The 19,554-nt window shown below is 44.2% G+C and overlaps 1 protein-coding gene across 2 annotated transcripts in view; it reads right to left on the reverse strand.

Annotated features, from left to right (window-relative positions):
- The window catches only part of LOC138969399 (heat shock protein 75 kDa, mitochondrial-like), a 68,576-nt gene extending 49,341 nt beyond the window's left edge, over positions 1 to 19,235 (reverse strand). For both annotated transcript variants that reach the window (XM_070342193.1, XM_070342194.1), the window contains exons 1-2: positions 19,082 to 19,235; positions 17,472 to 17,636 (exon numbers count right to left, since the gene is read on the reverse strand). In XM_070342193.1, the coding sequence (XP_070198294.1) occupies positions 17,472 to 17,636; positions 19,082 to 19,223 (307 nt within the window). In that variant the 5' untranslated portion in view covers positions 19,224 to 19,235. The remainder of the gene's footprint in view (positions 1 to 17,471; positions 17,637 to 19,081) is intronic.
- Positions 19,236 to 19,554: the final 319 nt, after the last annotated feature.

Raw genomic sequence — 19,554 nt, forward strand, 5'->3', positions numbered from 1 at the left:
TGTAGGCAGCTTCCGTGATGATGGCTGTAGGTGAGGCAACCCACACCGCCCGCTCAACACCCGACACCCTCTGTCACCCTACACTCTGTATGGCACCCACTGTGTCTCACCCACTGTGTCTCACCCACTGTCTCACCCACCGTGTCTCACCCACCGTGTCTCTGAGTGATGATGGCTGTAGGTGAGGCAACCCACAACGCCGTCTCAACACCCAACACTAGTGACCCTCTGTCACCCTACAGCCTGTATGGCACCCACTGTGTCTCACCCACCGTGTCTCTGAGTGATGATGGCTGTAGGTGAGGCAACCCACACTGCCCGCTCAACACCCAACACCATCTGTCACCCTACAGCCTGTATGACACCCACTGTGTCTCACCCACTGTCTCACCCACCGTGTCTCTGAGTGATGATGGCTGTAGGTGATGCAACCCACAACGCCCTCCCACCTTCTTGGTCACATGCCAAAATTCAACAGCCTGGCTGTTTCTTCCGGATATTACGAATTTTCTGGTGAAGAATCTTGTAGAAAAACCCCAGCCAGGTTGTGAGAGTTTGGTGTGCGGTACATGTGTCTAAGTGATGGGACGTGGGTTTGTTGTTGCTGTTGTTGACAAAGTGTAAGTGTTGCAAGACAAATAGACTAAAGCAAACCAACAAAACAAACAAAACAGAAAAACAAAAATGAAAAAGCCGTGTTTCATTCAATAACCGCCATTGCAATATTATCACCAATAATCGAGACAATCAGAATGTTATGTACGATAGAGGTTTTAGTATTAGTGGCACGAAGCAAAAGATGCAGTGGGTGTGACGAAGCGTTGCCATCTTCTGGCCAAGCATCCAGAGGAGCAGTGTTTTGTGTGACAAATTGTGCCGCCGCTGATGCAAGGACTTCAAAGACACCTCGTGTGAACGCCTGCGATGTTATCTTCCCCGCCACCACTCTGATTTCCCCAGAGTCCTCGGCTTAGCTAAATGATCGACACCGTCTCTCTCTCTCTCTCTGAGTCTCACCACCTCTCTCTCTCTCTCTCTCTGAGTCTCACCACCTCTCTCTCTCTCTCTGTCCGCCTGTCTGTATGTCTCTCGCTCTTTCTCTCTCTCTCTCTCTCTCTCTCTCTCTCTCTCTCTCTCTCTCTCTCTCTGTCCGCCTGTCTGTATGTCTCTTGCTCTTTCTCTCTTTCTCTCTCTTTCTCTCTCTCTCGCTCTCTCTCTCTCCATTTCTCTCTCTCCATTTTTCTCTCTCTCTTCATCTCTCTCTCTCTCTCTCTCTCTCTCTTTCTCTCTCTCTCTCTCTCTCTCTCTTTCGGGAGGGAGGGGGGGTGATATGAAAAAAGTTTCTAGAGAGACGGGTGCAGAGAGAGAAAGAGAGAGAGAGAGAGAGGGCGGGAGGGGGCTGGGTATGGGTGTGTAGCGAGAGACCACGCAGGGGGTACATTCAGGCACCGGTGCGCTTCGAGGCATCCCCAGGTAGAGCTCCATTGTTCCAGGGTATCGCAGTGTCTCAGCTCTCGGCTTTTCCTCACGGAGGACATCCCCGGCAGATTGACTTGTCTTCGCCTCTCTTAATCCCCACCCGGCCACCCGATCCACCCGTTTAGCGGCGTAGATATCTGGTGATGGCCACAGCGTGTTATATAAGCCGTGATGTTGTGGTTATCAGCAAGGGCCATCGGACAGACACACGAGGGCGGGGGATCGCTTGCACAGCTTTGCGCAGGGTGACGTTGTTGTGTCTCTGGCGTGGGAATGTCAGGGTACCACTGAAATTACAGACTCTCCGAGGTTCAGGGTGGACCCAGAACAGCTTACTAAATGGACCACCCTGTCCACGACAGGCGTTGAGTGTACTTCCAAGAGCCAAATTCGTATAGACTGTTCTACATGTGTTCAAACACCCCTGTGAGTATGCATGCGCGCGGTAAAGACCCCAAGCTCACAGCGAAAGTCCAACAGCTTGGAAAACACCAACACACACATGCAGGAGGAAACCAAAGAGTGGGTAGCGCGACCCGGTTGCTGATTTTATGCTATCTCCGGGCATGGCCGTCCGTACTTCCCGGCATAACATCCCATGTTTCCGGGCATGGCACCCTATGTTTAGGAGCATGAAACCCCATATTTTCGGGCATGAAAACCCAGATTTTCGGGCATGAAAACCCATATTTTCGGGCATGAAAACCCATATTTTCAGGCATGGCAGTCTCTGTAACAGCACACAGACCACCATGTGTATATCAATGTCTACAACACGGCACATACAGCACTAGACGTACAGACACTGCAGGGCAAAGCGGAACCAGGCCTTCACACTAAACCACTAAAGGGACCATCCTGTAAGTTTATCTACAGGCAGTAGCTCTGCAGTACTTTCCTCTGCAGTTATGTCTTACGAAGCTAAATAGCCATTCTCAAACATGAGGTACAATACCTATGTACCATAAGCCATAGTTTGTTTGTTTATTTGTTGCTTAACGTCCAGCCGACTACGCAGAGCCATATCAGGACGAGGAAGGGGGGGATGAAGGGGGCCACTTGTCAAGCGATTCCTGTTTACAAATGCACTAACCCATTACTTGTGTCCCAGCAGGCTTTAGTAAAACTAAATTAATACCTACTGGAAGATTACCAGTTTCCAGTATGTTAAAATAGGCTTAACCTATCTACTGCTGGACTTACATCAGAACACTAACAGATTAAACTATACATGAATCGCGAGACAAGCGGCAAGAGAAGAGATTTTTGGAAAAAATACAGGTGAATGAGCAAGAAGGCAGAAAAAAGAAAAGAATTCACGAAGAAAAAGAGAGCATGACAGGAAAGAGGAACCAAAAATCTACCTAACAGCAAACTAGAAAGCTCCTGCGGTTCCAAAAACAGGAGGGGCCTTTAATTTCATAACCGCAGTGCCCCACTGCGGGATGCCCCACTGCGGGAATAAGCCATAGGCTTATTGTTGTTTCTTTCTTTATTTGGTGTTTAACGTCGTTTTCAACCACGAAGGTTATATCACGACGGGGAAAGGGGGGGAGATGGGATAGAACCACTTGTCAATTGTTCCTTGTTCACAATAGCACTAATCAAAAATTTGCTCCAGGGGCTTGCAACGTAGTACAATATATTACCTTACTGGGAGAATGCAAGTTTCCAGTACAAAGGACTTAACATTTCTTACATACTGCTTGACTAAAATCTTTACAAAAATTGACTATATTCTATACAAGAAACACTTAACAAGGGTAAAAGGAGAAACAGAATCCGTTAGTCGCCTCTTACGACATGCTGGGGAGCATCGGGTAAATTCTTCCCCCTAACCCGCGGGGGGTCTTATTGTTGTTTTCATATTTATAAAAGTATGTACATTTCATGTACAAGTAAATGGGAATAAAACATTGTTTGAACCAATACCTATGTAAGTGTCAATCTGAGATTATGAGCCCTCCTCGCTCGGGCGCCAGCCAACGGTGACGAGTAACTTCCCTTGCTCTAATTACACCGCACAACAAAACGAAGACACTTAACCCAAACCCGAGCACAGGTTAAAGACGTCAGTCACATCATCAGCAAAGAGGGGAGACATGGGGACACCCGATCCCTGCTCTCTGATCTCCGTCACAAGACAGGAATGTCCCCAGGTGACTGTGTCCCTCCCATAGACCCCTAACCCCCTCCCCCACCCCCCTTGTCCCCGCATCTCTCCTAGCGTCAGGAGGCGCGACCGGGGCTTAGCGGGCTGTGACCTGAGTAAACGACGTTAGCTCCGGCAGCCCACCCCGTAATTACCCCGTGCACTTCTCGGGTAGCTTCAGGGGAAACCCGCCTTGCCGCTCTGCCGTGCACCCTGACATAATAGCTTCTGTGTTGGGACGTAAGTGTCGGTGCATCGCGGTGTCCTCACTCAATGCTTGTCCTGAGATCTTGTCAGGGATTCGTGTTCCTTCTCAACGTCGTAAGTCATCGGTAATTACGGAAGAATTTCTCGCCTGGCTGGCTGTGGAGGTGTTGGTAATCACGAGGTGCGTGTTGTTACCGCGAACTCGACACTGTTGTTTACGCTGACAGGGAGAGTGTATAATCCTGATCACTGACACTTTAAACGTGGTGCAAGTACATTGCATCTTGATAGTCTGCGCCAGTATGAGCGATCGCAGACAGACATGTGTACAAGCAGACAGACATGTGTACAAACAGACAGACATGTGTACAAGCAGACAGACATGTGTACAAGCAGACAGACATGTGTACAAACAGACAGACATGTGTACAAGCAGACATCCAGGCAAACAGACAGACGGGAAGTCAGACAAACGGTTGGGACAGGCAGGGAGATAGACGGCCAGACTGGCAGACAGACAGACCACACAAAAATGCGACAGAAAGACAAGACTAACGGACAAAAAGGAAGACAGAAGGACATACACGACAGCAAAACAGGCGTACAGGCAGACAAGACAGACAGGTGGGCCGACAGACAGACGGACAGAAAAGTCGACAGACAAACTTGCAAGCAATAGATTTAAACTGACACGCAGTCAAGCGGACAGAGATGATCTTGTTCATTAGCAAACTGAACGTGAAGCATAAGCCTTGCATCTTAGTTGCCCAGTTTAGGAATCAAACTGAACGTGAAGCATAAGCCTTGCATCTTAGTTGCACAGTTTAGGAATCAAACAGAAAGGCATACTGACAAAAATACCGACAGTAACAGACCGTCGAGTTTTAAGCTTCAGACAAGGAAGTTGGGAAAACCCAAACGCAATTTTACTGCATATATACTACTGTACACATATCTACACACCCTGTCACCTGGAATGGCACGGTGTTCAAACACATCCTTGTATTGCTAACCCAATGAAACCTAACCTTACAAACTCACTAACGCAGCCACCTAAAACAAACAGACAAACAGAGCAAACTGTTAGCTTACAAAATATGAGAAAATATATATATTCAAACCGAAAAGGGGCAGGGTGAGGGAGTGGGGGGGGGGGGGGGGGGGGAGGAAGAAAAGGACAAAAAGAACAAACTGTCAAAGTGCAAAAACTTTTTCTTTGCACAAGGAGACTACTCGCACTGACAACCAACCCCCTGTCAGGAAAAAAAAGGAGTGCAGGAGGAGAAAAAAAATCTGCATTTCTAACCTGACTCTGGTGAGCGACAGTGGGGGTGGGGGTATGAAAAGTTTCTAGAGAGAGAGGGGGAATGTCCGAGAAAATTGAGAAAGAGAGAGAGAGACAGAGACAGAGAGATAGAGAGAGAGAGATAGAGAGAGAGAGAGAAAGATAGAGAGAGAGAGAGAGAGAGAGAGACGAGAGAGAGATAGAGAGAGAGAGAGAGAGACTGAGAGAGAGAGAGAGAGACTGAGAGAGAGAGAGAGAGAGACTGAGAGAAACGAGAGAGAGAGAGTGCAAGAAACGAGTGAAAGAAAGAACATTTCCAGAGCGAGAGAGAGAGCGAGAGAGAGGGGGTGGGGGTGGGAAGGGATAAGGGAGACCGGGTTAAAACTTTCCTTGACGTTATTCCCCGGATGATATATAGACCATTTGTAAAATTGACGAAATATTCACAAATTGCAGACGACATGGTTATGTTACGGCGGGCTGACATTTGAACAAACCGGGATCAATACACAGCGCCCACCCCGCCAGTTACAGCACGGGCACCACGCTGCACGCGATATGCACGGAGAGAGGAACAGGCAGGATGGGAAGGAGGCACAAAAAATGGGGTGGCAATTTTGCTGCCAATGTGTTCTGGACTGCCTATTTAGAGGGAACCCTGTAAAGTCCTTCAGGGAAAATGAAATGGGTTGAGTGTTCGGGGCTCTCTTTCCGGACCCTTGACCTCGCATTGTTGCCAGCAAAACACCGAGGTGTCGCTTCTCCTCGCTCCCCCCTCCATCACCACCCCTGGTTTTTTTTTATTCCACTCTTTTAGAGAAAAACTAGTCTTCATTCAAGTCATTGTGACGTAAAAGACATGAGCGGTAAAGAGTTAAGACACAAACTGTTTTGCTGGGTTAGCACCGTTTCCATTCCACAATGGGGGTGAACACGTCCACTTAAATTCAAAAATAAAGAATAAAAAAACAAGAAAGGTTTGTTTGTTTGTTTGCTTAACGCCCAGCCGACCACGAAGGGTCATATCAGGGCGGTGCTGCTTTGACATATAACGTGCGCCACACACAAGACAGAAGTCGCAGCACAGGCTTCATGTCTCACCCAGTCACATTATTCTGACACCGGACCAACCAGTCCTAGCACTAACCCCATAATGCCAGACGCCAGGCGGAGCAGCCACTAGATTGCCAGTTTTAAAGTCTTAGGTATGACCCGGCCGGGGTTCGAACCCACGACCTCCCGATCACGGGGCGAACGCCTTACCACTAGGCCAACCGTGCCGGTAACAAGAAAGGTACGTTGTTGAACGTTTGTTATTGACAAAACAATACATTCACAGATAATAGTATTTCGACACAACGGTCTTTTAAGTGAGCAGACAAACAAATATTCACACAAAACGTATCTTGATAGTTCTATCTAAATATATATAGGACGTAAACTGATAGATGTGAATGTATTGTTTTGTCAATAACAAACGTTCCAACAACGTCCACTCAAAGCGGATATCGCACACACTTCAAAAGATTTAAAGTTCTCGCTGTTGGGAAGATAAATGTAAAAGCAACCAGTGCTATGCTATGCTAACTTGGTTTTACTGTCCCCAGAACCAGTGTCTATTTGGGACATGACGTGGTTATATGCCAGGATGCAAACCAGTGCAGTATTAACTTTTACTGTTTGCGGGTAATGGTGGGTTCAGATATGCCACCGATCATTGTACCCGCTGCCCACGAACAACAAGAACAGCCACTGCTCAAACGACTCGCTTTCGAAGAAACGATTAACATGATGACGTGTACAGATTAACACCTCTCCTTTTTTTTTTTTTTTTTTTTTTTTTTTTAGTAGATCAGTGTTCTCAAAATCTCTTGCTAAACCCATTTAACACACCGGGGACTGTGTTCCGCCTTATTTCAGCCGGGCTCGTTGTTCCTCCGTTTTCAGCCGGGCTTGGTGTCACACAAACGTAAGTGTCTGCACTAAAGTACAAACTATGTCTTCCAGAAAACTCACATCCGAAAACGGATGGTTTTTGCACTAACCTAAGTGATTTGTCTCTCTATTGCTGTGTGACAGGGGAGGCTACCGCTTCTGGCACAGCAGACTCTGCACCCGAGTTGTTGGCCTTTAAAAATCAACACCAGTGGATTGTAGAATTCTGTTTGTGATGGGGTCTGGTGGCTTCCGATTGTCTGTATGTTCATGGAAACCTTCGGGTTTGCATAACAGTTTTTATAGGGCTAAGAAATTAGCCCTAACATTTTCAATCCTGTTTGATTGCACTTTGCTTCCCGAGGTGATCGTAGTGTTTCGGCACACGGTTACATCTGGCGCTTGCGAGCAGGAATGGGACTCGGCATGATATGTTCAGGTAATGGCATAATATGACCACTGAACATTTTTGTGCTGTTCCCATTCTGCGAACTTGGGATGGACAGTGGTCCCCCGGTTCGGAACTTCGGGACAAAGTTCATTTCAAACGGGGGCGATTGTGACAGGGGAGGCTACCGCTCCTTTCACAGCAAACTCTGCACCCAAGTTGTTGGCCTTTAAAAGTCAACACCAGTGGATTGTAGAATTCTGTTTGTGATGGGGTCTGGTGGCTTCCGATTGTCTGTATGTTCATGGAAACCTTCGGGTTTGCATAACAGTTTTTATAGGGCTAAGAAATTAGCCCTAACATTTTCAATCCTGTTTGATTGCACTTTGCTTCCCGAGGTGATCGTAGTGTTTCGGCACACGGTTACACCCGCATAAGAACAAGAAGCGAACATGGACTCTCACGTGACTACTGAACCCTGGACATGTGTGACAGACGCGACGCACGAGCAACAATACTATGACTCTTTTTGACAGATAATCTGTCGTAGTCACTCCACCTTAGTAAGCATCCCCCCACTCCACCTTACTAAGCACCCCCCCCCCCCATACCCCTCTCTCTTAGTCGATACACATGGTGTTTGTTTAAAAAAAATCGACCTCTCTCTCAGTCTCTCTTCCTTCACCCACATAAGAAGCGAGCATGGACTCTCGCGGGACATGTGTGACAAACGTGAATTTGAAGAATTCACACCACTTTATGAAATGTAACACTTATCTTCCTAGGATAGACCTGTTTAAGTCTAGTCTTGTTTACTCAGGTAACAGCCTCTGGAACGCTCTTCAGAACGTCCTGAGGCAATCTACCAGCACAGATTCTTTTAGAATCAAATATGCATCCCATTTAATGAAATTAATAAGCACATACTTTTTCTGATTACACGTAGTATGTTCCCTTTGGACACAGTTGCTCATTTTCTAATTATCATTTATTTTCGACAAATTGGTGATGGTTTTTATCAATATCCTTTGTTTTGCTGAGCTATTGTATCGTTGCAAAATATGCTGAATTTGTTTTTATATTGCTCTTTATTGCTTTGCACCTAGTCTTGAAAACATCATTTTGAATTACAATTGTTCAATATAATGTGCTTTATGTACATACACTTATGTTGTTTTTTGTTGTCGTTTTTGTCCCCCTAACAATTATGTATTTATGTAATGAGTCTTTAGTAGTAGTTGTAGTAGTAGATTGGCTGGCTGTTGCACCGCGAATTCCTCCCACCGCCAAGTCGTTTTTTTGTGGTTTATTTCGCATTTAGGTCCCAGGTAACATTATGAAGTTTTAATACGATCAATCGGACCTATTATCAAGTTAGTGTATCAACTTTTGAACGAGCTGCGCCCAGTAGTTTCCCAGCAATAAGCTGTTAAGTCGAGACACACACACACACACACACAATTAAAGTCTGCTGGACCCTTGTACTAGCGTGCTTGGGGATAAATTACACTCTGTCAACCAACCAAAGCTCACCTAGTTATGTATGTCTGGGGTACCGGCCAACAGGGAAGTGACGACAGTCTCAGAATATTGCCGCAGTTTGCAAAATATTCACAACATAAAAAATGACCTCCCTGAAATTGCTCAAGTGCGAGGAGAGTTTGTAAAAGTTAGGATAGTATTTCATACCAAGCTCCTTGTGTAGCCATAATGGAGTTCTCAGACGAACTTTATTATCCTAGATCAGAGTCCAGACTGTCTGTCTGTCTGTCTGTCTCCCCCCCCCTCTCTTTCACACACACGCACGCACAGACACACACTCTCTCTCTCTCCATCTTTCTCTCACATCATCATCATCATCATCATCATCATCATCATCATCATCATCATCATCATCGCTGACGACGTTGTCGTCGTCTTCATTTTCATCACTTTTATCTTCTTCAGATTGATCGGAGTTAGCATCGGAACATAAGTTTTCTAAAAACTTTCAGCGTCAATATATAACAAGGGATTTTGCCACCAATTATTCACTTCAAAAGACCTCATAATTATATTTTTCAGTTTTAGTTCACTTGATAGTTTGAAATAAACTACATGCACAATTTCACTTTGCGAAGAAAATGTTTGTAAGCTATTTTCTACAATAAAAGCATAATAATGACCAGAGTTGTGTTCATAACGTATGCCTTTGAACCCGATTTAAATAACTTTCACTGAACACTCCTATTCAGTTGAACCTTGCCATGTGCGAAATGAACAACCCATGTTCCAAACCTTAAACAACAAAACGAAGTGTGTAGAGCGGTCATAGAAACCTTAAACTAACGCTGAAAGAAACAAAACTGATTAAAATTCAAAACCAAAAATCTAACATAACCCCACCCCCTCCCCAATTTTTTCTAGCCCCCCCCCCCCCCCATTCAAGGGTCTACCTTTTTTACACCCCCCCCCCCCCCCCCCCCAAGGCACCAGACCTTTTTTTCTTTCTGCCTCCTCCATCTCCCCGTTCCAACCCCCCCTCCCCTCCACCCTTTTCAATTTTAATCTCTCTCTTCCTCCCATCTCTCCCCAACCATTTTCTCTCCCACCCCACCCCTTTAATTTTCCGATCTCTCTCCTGCAAACCCACTCCCCCCAACCCCCAACCCCCCCCCCCCCCCCCGAACCGTTTCCCCAGCGTGGTGGCGTGGGCCTGTGATTGCGTTTGCCTTGCATTACAATAATAAGGCCGGCAAGCTATTGGGTTGCACCCTCCGCGGAATTCCAATTCTTGACAGCACTTCTCGGGGACTCTTCTTTTTTTCCCCCTCATCGATCCTCCTGCCCATTGGGGAGCGGGGGTGGGGGTGCGGGGGGGGGGGGAGAGGAGAAGAGGGGAGGTTTCAGGCTGCCAGGCTGGTCAATCAACCACCGCCTGACCTCCCGGGACCGCCCTCCTTTGCCTGTTTCTTATTTTATTTTATTTTATTTCATTTTTTACGCTGGGCAACTTGTGGGGGTGGAGGGACAGGGGGTACACACACACACACACACATTCGGGGAAGTTTTCTCTCCTCAAGAAATGGTTCCATGCGGCAAGGCAAATATGGCAGCGATATTTGCAATTCAGGACAAGAGGGAGAAGGAAAAATTAAAGGCACAAAATAAAAAAGAAACGAGGGAAAAACAACACACAGTTAGGAACAGAGATGCGCAGAGGGGAGAAGTAGGAATTGAGTTGTGAGAGGATGCGAGTACCAGAATGAAGCAGCTGCTGAGCAGAATTATTTATAATACTTTTTTTTATCAACGGGGGAGGAGGTATTGGTAAAGATTGAAAAAAACTATTCAAAACATACTTCTCAACTTCACACATGAGATAAGAGAGACAAAAATTCATTTAACCCTTACACTGGTGCAATTCTGTAACACATGTTACATAGCCACTGGTGAATTAACAGAGAGAAAAATAAAGAAAAACGGTCATATAGGTTTTCGCATCCATGGGAGGTAATCGGAACCGACCAAACAGACTGAGCCAGTAGCGCGACATAATTATGTCGTGACAACCAGGTGACAGTATACCTAAAGTGCGACAACCAGCCTAAGGGTTAATGATGTCAATCAAGGTACACATAATTCAAGATCAGTAGTGGAATGCATGAATGGAGACTATCAAGCTAGTTGGGAACTAAGTAGTCTCGACCAAGTTCGCTCTCATGCATTGCAAACTGACTAAATCTTTAGTTACGAACTGCTTAGTTCGAACCTACGTTTAGTTGCTAACTATAATAGTCTCCATTCATGCATTCCACTACTGTACTCTGCATTGCAAGTTTTTCACTGCAGGATGGTTAAAGGCATACTAACGCACTCCCGTGTTTACAAAGTGTAGTTTGCCCACAATCGATGTCAAACGCACCATAAGACCATATAATGACGATATGTCACCATGCGCGGACCATAATACATGCATTACAGCTTGTTCTAGCCTCTGAAAAAGTGAGGATGTCAACAAAGCCGCGGTGTTAGCTCCCTTGCATCAACGTTACATGTGTTGCCAAATCTATAAATAGGACCATCTAGATCAAAATAAAAATTCAAATATCTCAACATTTAAAGGGCTCCTAGACCACAATATTTTGCAGGGAACTTAATTTAGTCTGTCTCCAGCTCTGGGTAAAGCAATTAGCGTGTATATTCATCAGCTTTCTATGCCTTTAAGACCATGCAACTTCAAACTTGACAAGAACAAGTATTTGATGAACATATTCATCAAAGTATTGTATTGTATGGGGAGATTTATTTAGCGCTTGGCGTTCTCTAAGCGCTTTACATATTAATTTCTGCCGTGTGAGATGGAATTTTTTACACAATATATCACGCATTCACATCGGCCAGAAAACCTCAAGCCTATTAGGGCGAGCATTCACCTTTCACGGCCTTTATTCCAAGTCACACGGGTATTTGGTGGACATTTTTATATTTAGTCAAGTTTTGACTAAATATTTTAACATCGAGGGGGAATCGAAACGAGGGTCGTGGTGTATGTGCGTGTGTGTGTGCGTGTGTGTGCGTGTGTGTGTCTGTCTGTGTGTGTGTGTAGAGCGATCTTTATGAAAGTTGACATGAGAGTTCCTGGGTATGATATCCCCATACGTTTTTTCATTTTTTTGATAAATGTCTTTGATGACGTCATATCCGGCTTTTCGTGAAAGTTGAGGCGGCACTGTCACGCCCTCATTTTTCAACCAAATTGGTTGAAATTTTGGTCAAGTAATCTTCGACGAAGCCCGGACTTCGGTATTGCATTTCAGCTTGGTGGCTTAAAAATTAATTAATGACTTTGGTCATTAAAAATCGGAAAATTGTAAAAAAAAATAAAAATTTATAAAACGATCCAAATTTACGTTTATCTTATTCTCCATCATTTGCTGATTCCAAAAACATATAAATATGTTATATTCGGATTAAAAACAAGCTCTGAAAATTAAATATATAAAAATTATTATCAAAATTAAATTGTCCAAATCAATTTAAAAACACTTTCATCTTATTCCTTGTCGGTTCCTGATTCCAAAAACATATAGATATGATATGTTTGGATTAAAAACACGCTCAGAAAGTTAAAACAAAGAGAGGTACAGAAAAGCGTGCTATCCTTCTTAGCGCAACTACTACCCCGCTCTTCTAGTCAATTTCACTGCCTTTGCCATGAGCGGTGGACTGACGATGCTACGAGTATACGGTCTTGCTGAAAAATGGCATTGCGTTCAGTTTCATTCTGTGAGTTCGACAGCTACTTGACTAAATATTGTATTTTCGCCTTACGCAACTTGTTATCTATGCCTATACAATTTTGCCAGGAAAGACCCTTTTGTCAATCGTGGGATCTTTAACGTGCACACCCCAATGTAGTGTACACGAAGGGACCTCGTTTTTTTTGTCTCATCCGAAAGACTAGCACTTGAACCCACCACCTAGGTTAGGAAAGGGGGGAGAAAATTGCTAACGCCCTGACCCAGGGTCGAACTCGCAACCTCTCGCTTCCGAGGCAAGTGCGTTTACCACTCGGCCACCCAGAACTTATACCTACTGTAAGACTTAGACTGCACGACAAACAATTTTGCCTAGCTTAGCTTTTTGATGACTAAACATAGTGACACCTGTGATGTAAACCATGTTGAGGGGACACCTAAAACTAAGGTACACTCCTGCTGTCAGTTTGTCTATTAACCAAAGTATCCCTGTCATAAAAGGACACCTACAATAAAGGGACATTTTGGCTGGTATAAATCATTTGAGGCACCCTGGTACTTTGTTTTTACATTTAGACAAGTTTCGATTCATATGTGTTTTCCAAAACTGACAGTTCATGCAGTGACTTTTGTTTTACGCTAAATCGGTTCCTGACACTTGGACCATCAGCATTTTTTAAATAAAATAATTTTGTAGGAGAGCCTTTTATTTGGTTCTTCATAGAAATGACAAAATTTCAAGGCAAACCTTCCCCCTTGCAAAGCCAAACATGCTAGTGAGTCTCCAGGTAAGCATGTGACACTTTTCATGTAAATCGATTCACTTCGCTGTGGACACCCATGTTTGCATACATGTATGAAAATATGCGATGCAGAAGAATATAACTGACCGAGCAAGCTGAGAGGCCTTGTCGAGGAGCGGAATGGCCTGATTTGCATTTATAATAATAATTGTCAGTAAGTACTGGTGTCACATGACTGATGTGAACCAGTTGATTGGCTAATGGCGATGCGCTAAAACTGTTAGCGCACTCTTGGAGTGCGCTAACTTTTCCACAGAGCGTATTCTTCCGCCCTTTGCCTAAGCGAGACTGTGCTCTCATCCTCAGAATTAATTAATGACATGTAGCTTATATTCTCCACAATACCAAATGACCATAAATTCCCTGCTTCTCAATTAAAGCAGAAGTGGGTTTTTTTCTGACAGATTGCATGTGCCTGTGCCAGTGCCAGTGATCTAAAAATAGAAGTCGCTGTGTTTCATCTAATTTTCGCCGACTTGCATAGATTCTTCTCATATGCCGTGTTAGTGGCATGTAGCTTATCATCCACATTACCAAATGATGAGTTAGTATACAATTCCCAGCGGCTAACAGAAAACACAAGTGTTATTCCGATAACGTACCAGCTAGACCAGTTTGGAAGACTGACTCGATCGACTCTGTAGCAGACTACACAGAAATACGACTACATCAGTTCAGTAAATGAATGGTTTCCGAATTATTATTTCAAGGCAAGAACAATCGTAATCGAAAACGTGTAAGGTTCAGAACGTTCTTACCATATATAAGACTTATTACCAGCGTGCAGACTCAGTGCAGACTGCAGTGGTTCGATTGCTCAGGTAGCCTAGCACTAGCAGACGACATTAACCCCGCTCAGCAAATTAACATGTTCGGCAAATGTGAACGAAAAAAAATGATGGGGATATAATATGTGTAGGGTTCAGAGCATTCTTACCGTTCATATTTAGTTTCAGACTCCCCGATGAGTGAAGATACAACACGAGAAATATGCCACATTTGTTTTGAAAATGTGCGAACCGTCGAGTCCTTCGAGTCAATTCAAGGGGAGTCACTCCGCACAGTCAATCCGTCGAAGCTCGACTGGAGGTTTCGAATCGCAAATCCTTTCTCCGAGTTCAAATGAGGTCTCTCTGAAAGATCATCACTGTTCAGATTAACGCTACACTGGAATTTACCAACAGAAATTAAAATGCGTGTGACGAAAGCACGACACACTTGAGACACCCCACACAAAAGTAGATCTTTACTGTACACGACCTGACCACACAGTTATGCCTATTCAAATGCGCGTTGCAAAATGCGCGTTTGGAATCTTCTTTTTTCTATGGCGGTACATGTACTGACAATATCGTTATTGAAAAAATCCCAGTGCACTAAGGGATTTATAGAGCAAATCTCGAAAATAATTATTGAACTCAGCGCTATGCGCTTCGTTCAATAATGAATTTTCTCGATTTGCTCTATAAATCCCTTAGTGCACTGGGATGTCTCAATAACTTAAATAATAATGCATACTATCTACATAGCGCATGTATCCAGGGTTTAAGTTCTCGATGGATCTGCTTCAAATTTGGTGGGCATATTCAGGTAGACCCCGGACACAACCTGGTCGATGAGAATTTTCAACACGTGCTCTCAGCGCGCAGCGCTGAACCGATTTTGGTTTTTCTCTTCATCTTCCCAGATCCATTCCCAGTAACTCTTCCTTATCTTCTCCAGTGTTTTGCGTTTATCTCCCTTCCTTCGTGTGGCATCAATCCATATTCCCGTTACTATTTTTAGAAGGTCACTGTCCACAACGCTCAATCCATATTCCCGTTACTATTTTTAGAAGGTCACTGTCCACAACGCTTTCATCCCGGCGAAGCCGGGTATTACTCTTTCTTATCTTCTCCAGTGTTTTGCGCGTTTATCTCCCTTCCTTCGTGTGGCGTCAATCGCGTACGGTGCGCCACTCACTCGGCGTACGGTGCGCCACTCACCCGGGTATCTGGCTCTACTTCTTCCCGGCGAAGCCGGCTACCCGGCGAAGCGGGTATTCATCTAGTCTGAAATAAAGGGGAGCCTGGCAGTACAAGAGGGTTGCGAGCTATATATACAGGATGTTCTCTCATCACAGGTACACTCTGCTGTCCCTTAGTCTATTAACCAAATTCCCTTTCATGAAAGGACACCTGGTAGGTAGGGACATTTTGGCTGGTATACAGGACGTTCTCCCACTACTGGTACCATGTACAGTACATACTTTACAAGATATTCTAAAAAAGAATGAGAGTGATTTGAACAAACCTAGAAGCAAATGAGATATGGTTTCCACCAAAACAAGCTTCTCACTCCTTCTCTACGTGTCTTACATATGTGGCCGTGTGGCGATTTCACGGCAAATGTGTTGTACTTCTCTTTCATTCCCTATCCCAATTATTTCCCCTTGAAGCGATCATGCGTGTATGTTTTTGTAGGTGTCGCCCTTGTATTTAGGGTGCGTACACATTCATCTCCGACAGCGGGTTTTTTGAAGATTCTGCCCAGTGACTTAGCGGTGTCCAGACATAGCGGTCTGTTGATCTGTGTGTTTAGCCTTGTGAAACCGGTTTTTGAGAAGTAACAATCTTATTGTGTTAGTGTCTGCAGTTTAAACGTGTGAACATTTCCCTGACTGATTTGCCTAATTTGATGAACTGTGTTTGATAGCTGATTTCTTATCAGCGATACGACTTTCGGCGGACGATTCAGCGTGTTAAAGTTGTGTGACGACTTGTATATAAGCGTGTGTTCTTCATTGAGGAGAGAACTGTAAATAGACATCGTTTATATTTTATTTTGCTGTTTGTGATGTATTCTGATCGTATGAATGATGCTATGGTGTGCATCTATATCTATATACGGCTTGTGTGTGTGTGTGTGTCTGTCTGTCTGTGTCACTTCGCTATGCACGGCCAAAGTTCTTGATGGATCTTCAAATTTGGTGGGCATATTCAGGTAGACCCCGGACACAATCTGGTCGATGAAAATTTTCAACATGTGCTCTCAGCGCTCAACCGATTTTGGTTTTTCTGTACATCCATTCCCAGTAACTCTTCCTTATCTTCTCCAGTGTTTTGCGCGTTTATCTCCCTTCCTTCGTGTGGCGTCAATCGCGAAGCCGGGTATTCGGCTCTACTTCTTCCCGGCGAAGCGGGTATTCATCTAGTGTATATATATGTTGCTTAGCTATTTGATCCTAGTGACGTCATAGCATCAGTTCGTTGTTATGCATGTAAGGCTAGTTTCTTTGTTGTGTGTGCGTCACATACTGTGTGATGTCATAGATAGCGTAGCTCCCCCTGTAGTAACTTGTAGAGTTTTCGACCCTTGTCACGCTCCGATGGTTTTAATGCATAATACATGACGCGTATCTTCAGCAAGCTATTGACTAATTGTGTAGGGAATAAGTCATGTCTCCCCATCACCCCCCCCCCCCCCTCTCCCCCACGCCATCCTTTGTTAGTTCATGTTCCGCTGGGGATGCTGCACTGTGCCAAACAAAGCATTTGCCTTTCTAAATCACACCTGTCCTGAGTTACAAAACCTAAAATCATATACAGGCACTGGCAGAAGCAATGTCGAATGAAGGAACAAGCATAGTGATACCTTTAACCGAGTAACATACTCCATGGCTGTGACCTTCGTGTATTTGGTACAAAATCTGTCGCAGTAGGCAAAGCATGACACTCTCGCACGTACTACTTATAGAGCTTGTTTGAGTCTCTGAGAGTAAATGCAATCCTGGCTGGTTGCAAGTAAGCTGCTTCACTAGGTTTTAACTAAATGTCCGTGTTACTGCAGCAGATCTCAGATCTACATGCTACATAACTGGTCTAGAACTGATGGATTTGGTGCATGCAAACTGTTCTCTGCTGCAGGGCTGGCACCCATTTCATAAAATTAAAATCAACTTAACAAGAGTATGCACAAAATCATGAAAAATAAAATTACTCACCTTTTCCTCGTTCGGTGTTCTTAATGATGGAGTGATAATCTTCGTCTGTTTCCTGTGTGGTGGTCTCTGTGCTCATCCAACGCTGACATGACGTCACCGAGCGTGCCGCTGCCAGTGTGTGTCGCTGTAGCAGTGACGGTGTCCCCACTCTCCATGCATCTGTCCCTGCAACAAAACATGCTCTCATTTGTAGAAGTCGATGTTATCAATAAAATAATGCATCTGTGAACAATGAGGGCATTTCTGTTTTTCAAACACCTGTACCTGCAGCACATCAAAAAAGAGTGGAACACTGTTTTGATAAACCTCCTGCCCCAATGACCCCCTAAATTTCAGGATTTCCCCTACTTTCTCAGATTTTCTCAGCATAACATCTGCAAAATGTACTTTGGTTCTATGACTTTCTCACATTTCTGGCCATCTTAAAAAGGATGCCACTGCACAGAGAATCATGGTTAAATGCTAACTGTGCAATATTGTATGTATAAACAGCTAGTGCAGGTGTCCAAGCTCTCAGTTTACCTGTGCTTAGGCAAAAAAAAAAAAATAGGTGTGGTTACGGTAACATAGCCCAAAAAAATAGGGTAGGTAGGAAGGCAATCACTTTTTTTTTTTTTTTACTTTTTTTTCTAATGTGTACAAATTAAACCTACTTGACAGGGAAATAAGTGTGCGACACGGGCGCTTTCGCTTTCATTGCGTTTTTTGCACTCAGTTGTTGTTTTTTGTTTTTTTTGTTTTTTGACAAATGTAATAAAAAGTTATAGGATCGGCCCCTAAAAATAGGGTAGGTCGGGTTACCGTAACCACACCTATTTTTTTTTTAGGCCTTATGATGAAAATTGCACACAGACATGAAAACATAACGTAAAGCAAATGATGTAAATATTGCAAGTCTCAAGTGAAAAAAAGGGTTTATGTATGCACAGAAACATCATCTGCAGTGTAATGTTGTAATAGCCCCCCCCCAACACACACCGAATAAATACTAAAAACAATCAAACAATAAATAGAAAATAAAAATTGCATGTTAACAGTAACCTGACCTACCCTTTATTTCCCTGCCAACCCTACATTCTTTCTCTCTCGTAAACACACACACACACACACACACACACACACACACACACACACACTTAAGACACACAACACATGATTGTGATACATGTATGGCTTTTAACAGCACAGCATATAAAACAGTTATTCTTCAAAAAGATCTTGAAATATATCTTCATTCTTCAGTTATGTTGTGCAAATGCATGTGTGTACACATGTGAGTGAGTGCGTATGTGCAGACACACTCGTCACACACACACACAAACACACACTCAGTAAGATCAAAGTCAGCAGTCGATGCATAACCTTGACTGTTTGCATGCAGAAATAAGTAATCAAATTTCACACAACCTGCAGAACAAAACGCTTATCTTGAAGATTACCATAAGTCCTAACAAATTGCAACTACCATGGATCGAACATGACGGATACAGAAGAAACCGACACGACTGACAATCCAAACAGAATATTTCGTCTGCTACTGTTATCGTCGAGCCCGGAAAGTCATACCGCAAGGACACTCGTATTCGTCAAAAACAAGATTGGTTACCCACCTGTCGACCATCTCAGCGAGCTAAGCGATCTTTTGGAAGCTTGATACACGGGGATAAACCTTCTCGTGCACGAATGTCGCTGTCTGAGTGCAGAAAGCAGCGAGTTTTGCAGGAAACAGCATGATCGCATGGACGCCGCCATTTTGGACTTCAGCGGAACTTCCTGTCAATGTAAAGTATGGATCGGCACTTGGCCGCGTCATTCATTTGTATTGTATGGGGAGATTTATATAGCGCTTGACGTTCTCTAAGCGCTTTACATATTAATTTCATCAATGAGGCTGAAGGACTGAGTAGGATACTTCGATCGACCTGGCGGTACTTTGATTCCGGCTCCTGTGGTTTGTTTGTTTGCTAGTTCGTTTGATAATAATAATAATAATGATGATCAGTGATGATTTTTGCCGTATTGCCCGAATGCGGGCGGGGATGTAGCTCAGTCGGTAGCGCGCTGGACTTTGTATCCAGTTGGC

This window comes from Littorina saxatilis, linkage group LG6 (genome assembly GCF_037325665.1).
Source record: "Littorina saxatilis isolate snail1 linkage group LG6, US_GU_Lsax_2.0, whole genome shotgun sequence".
NCBI classification, from domain to species: domain Eukaryota; kingdom Metazoa; phylum Mollusca; class Gastropoda; order Littorinimorpha; family Littorinidae; genus Littorina; species Littorina saxatilis.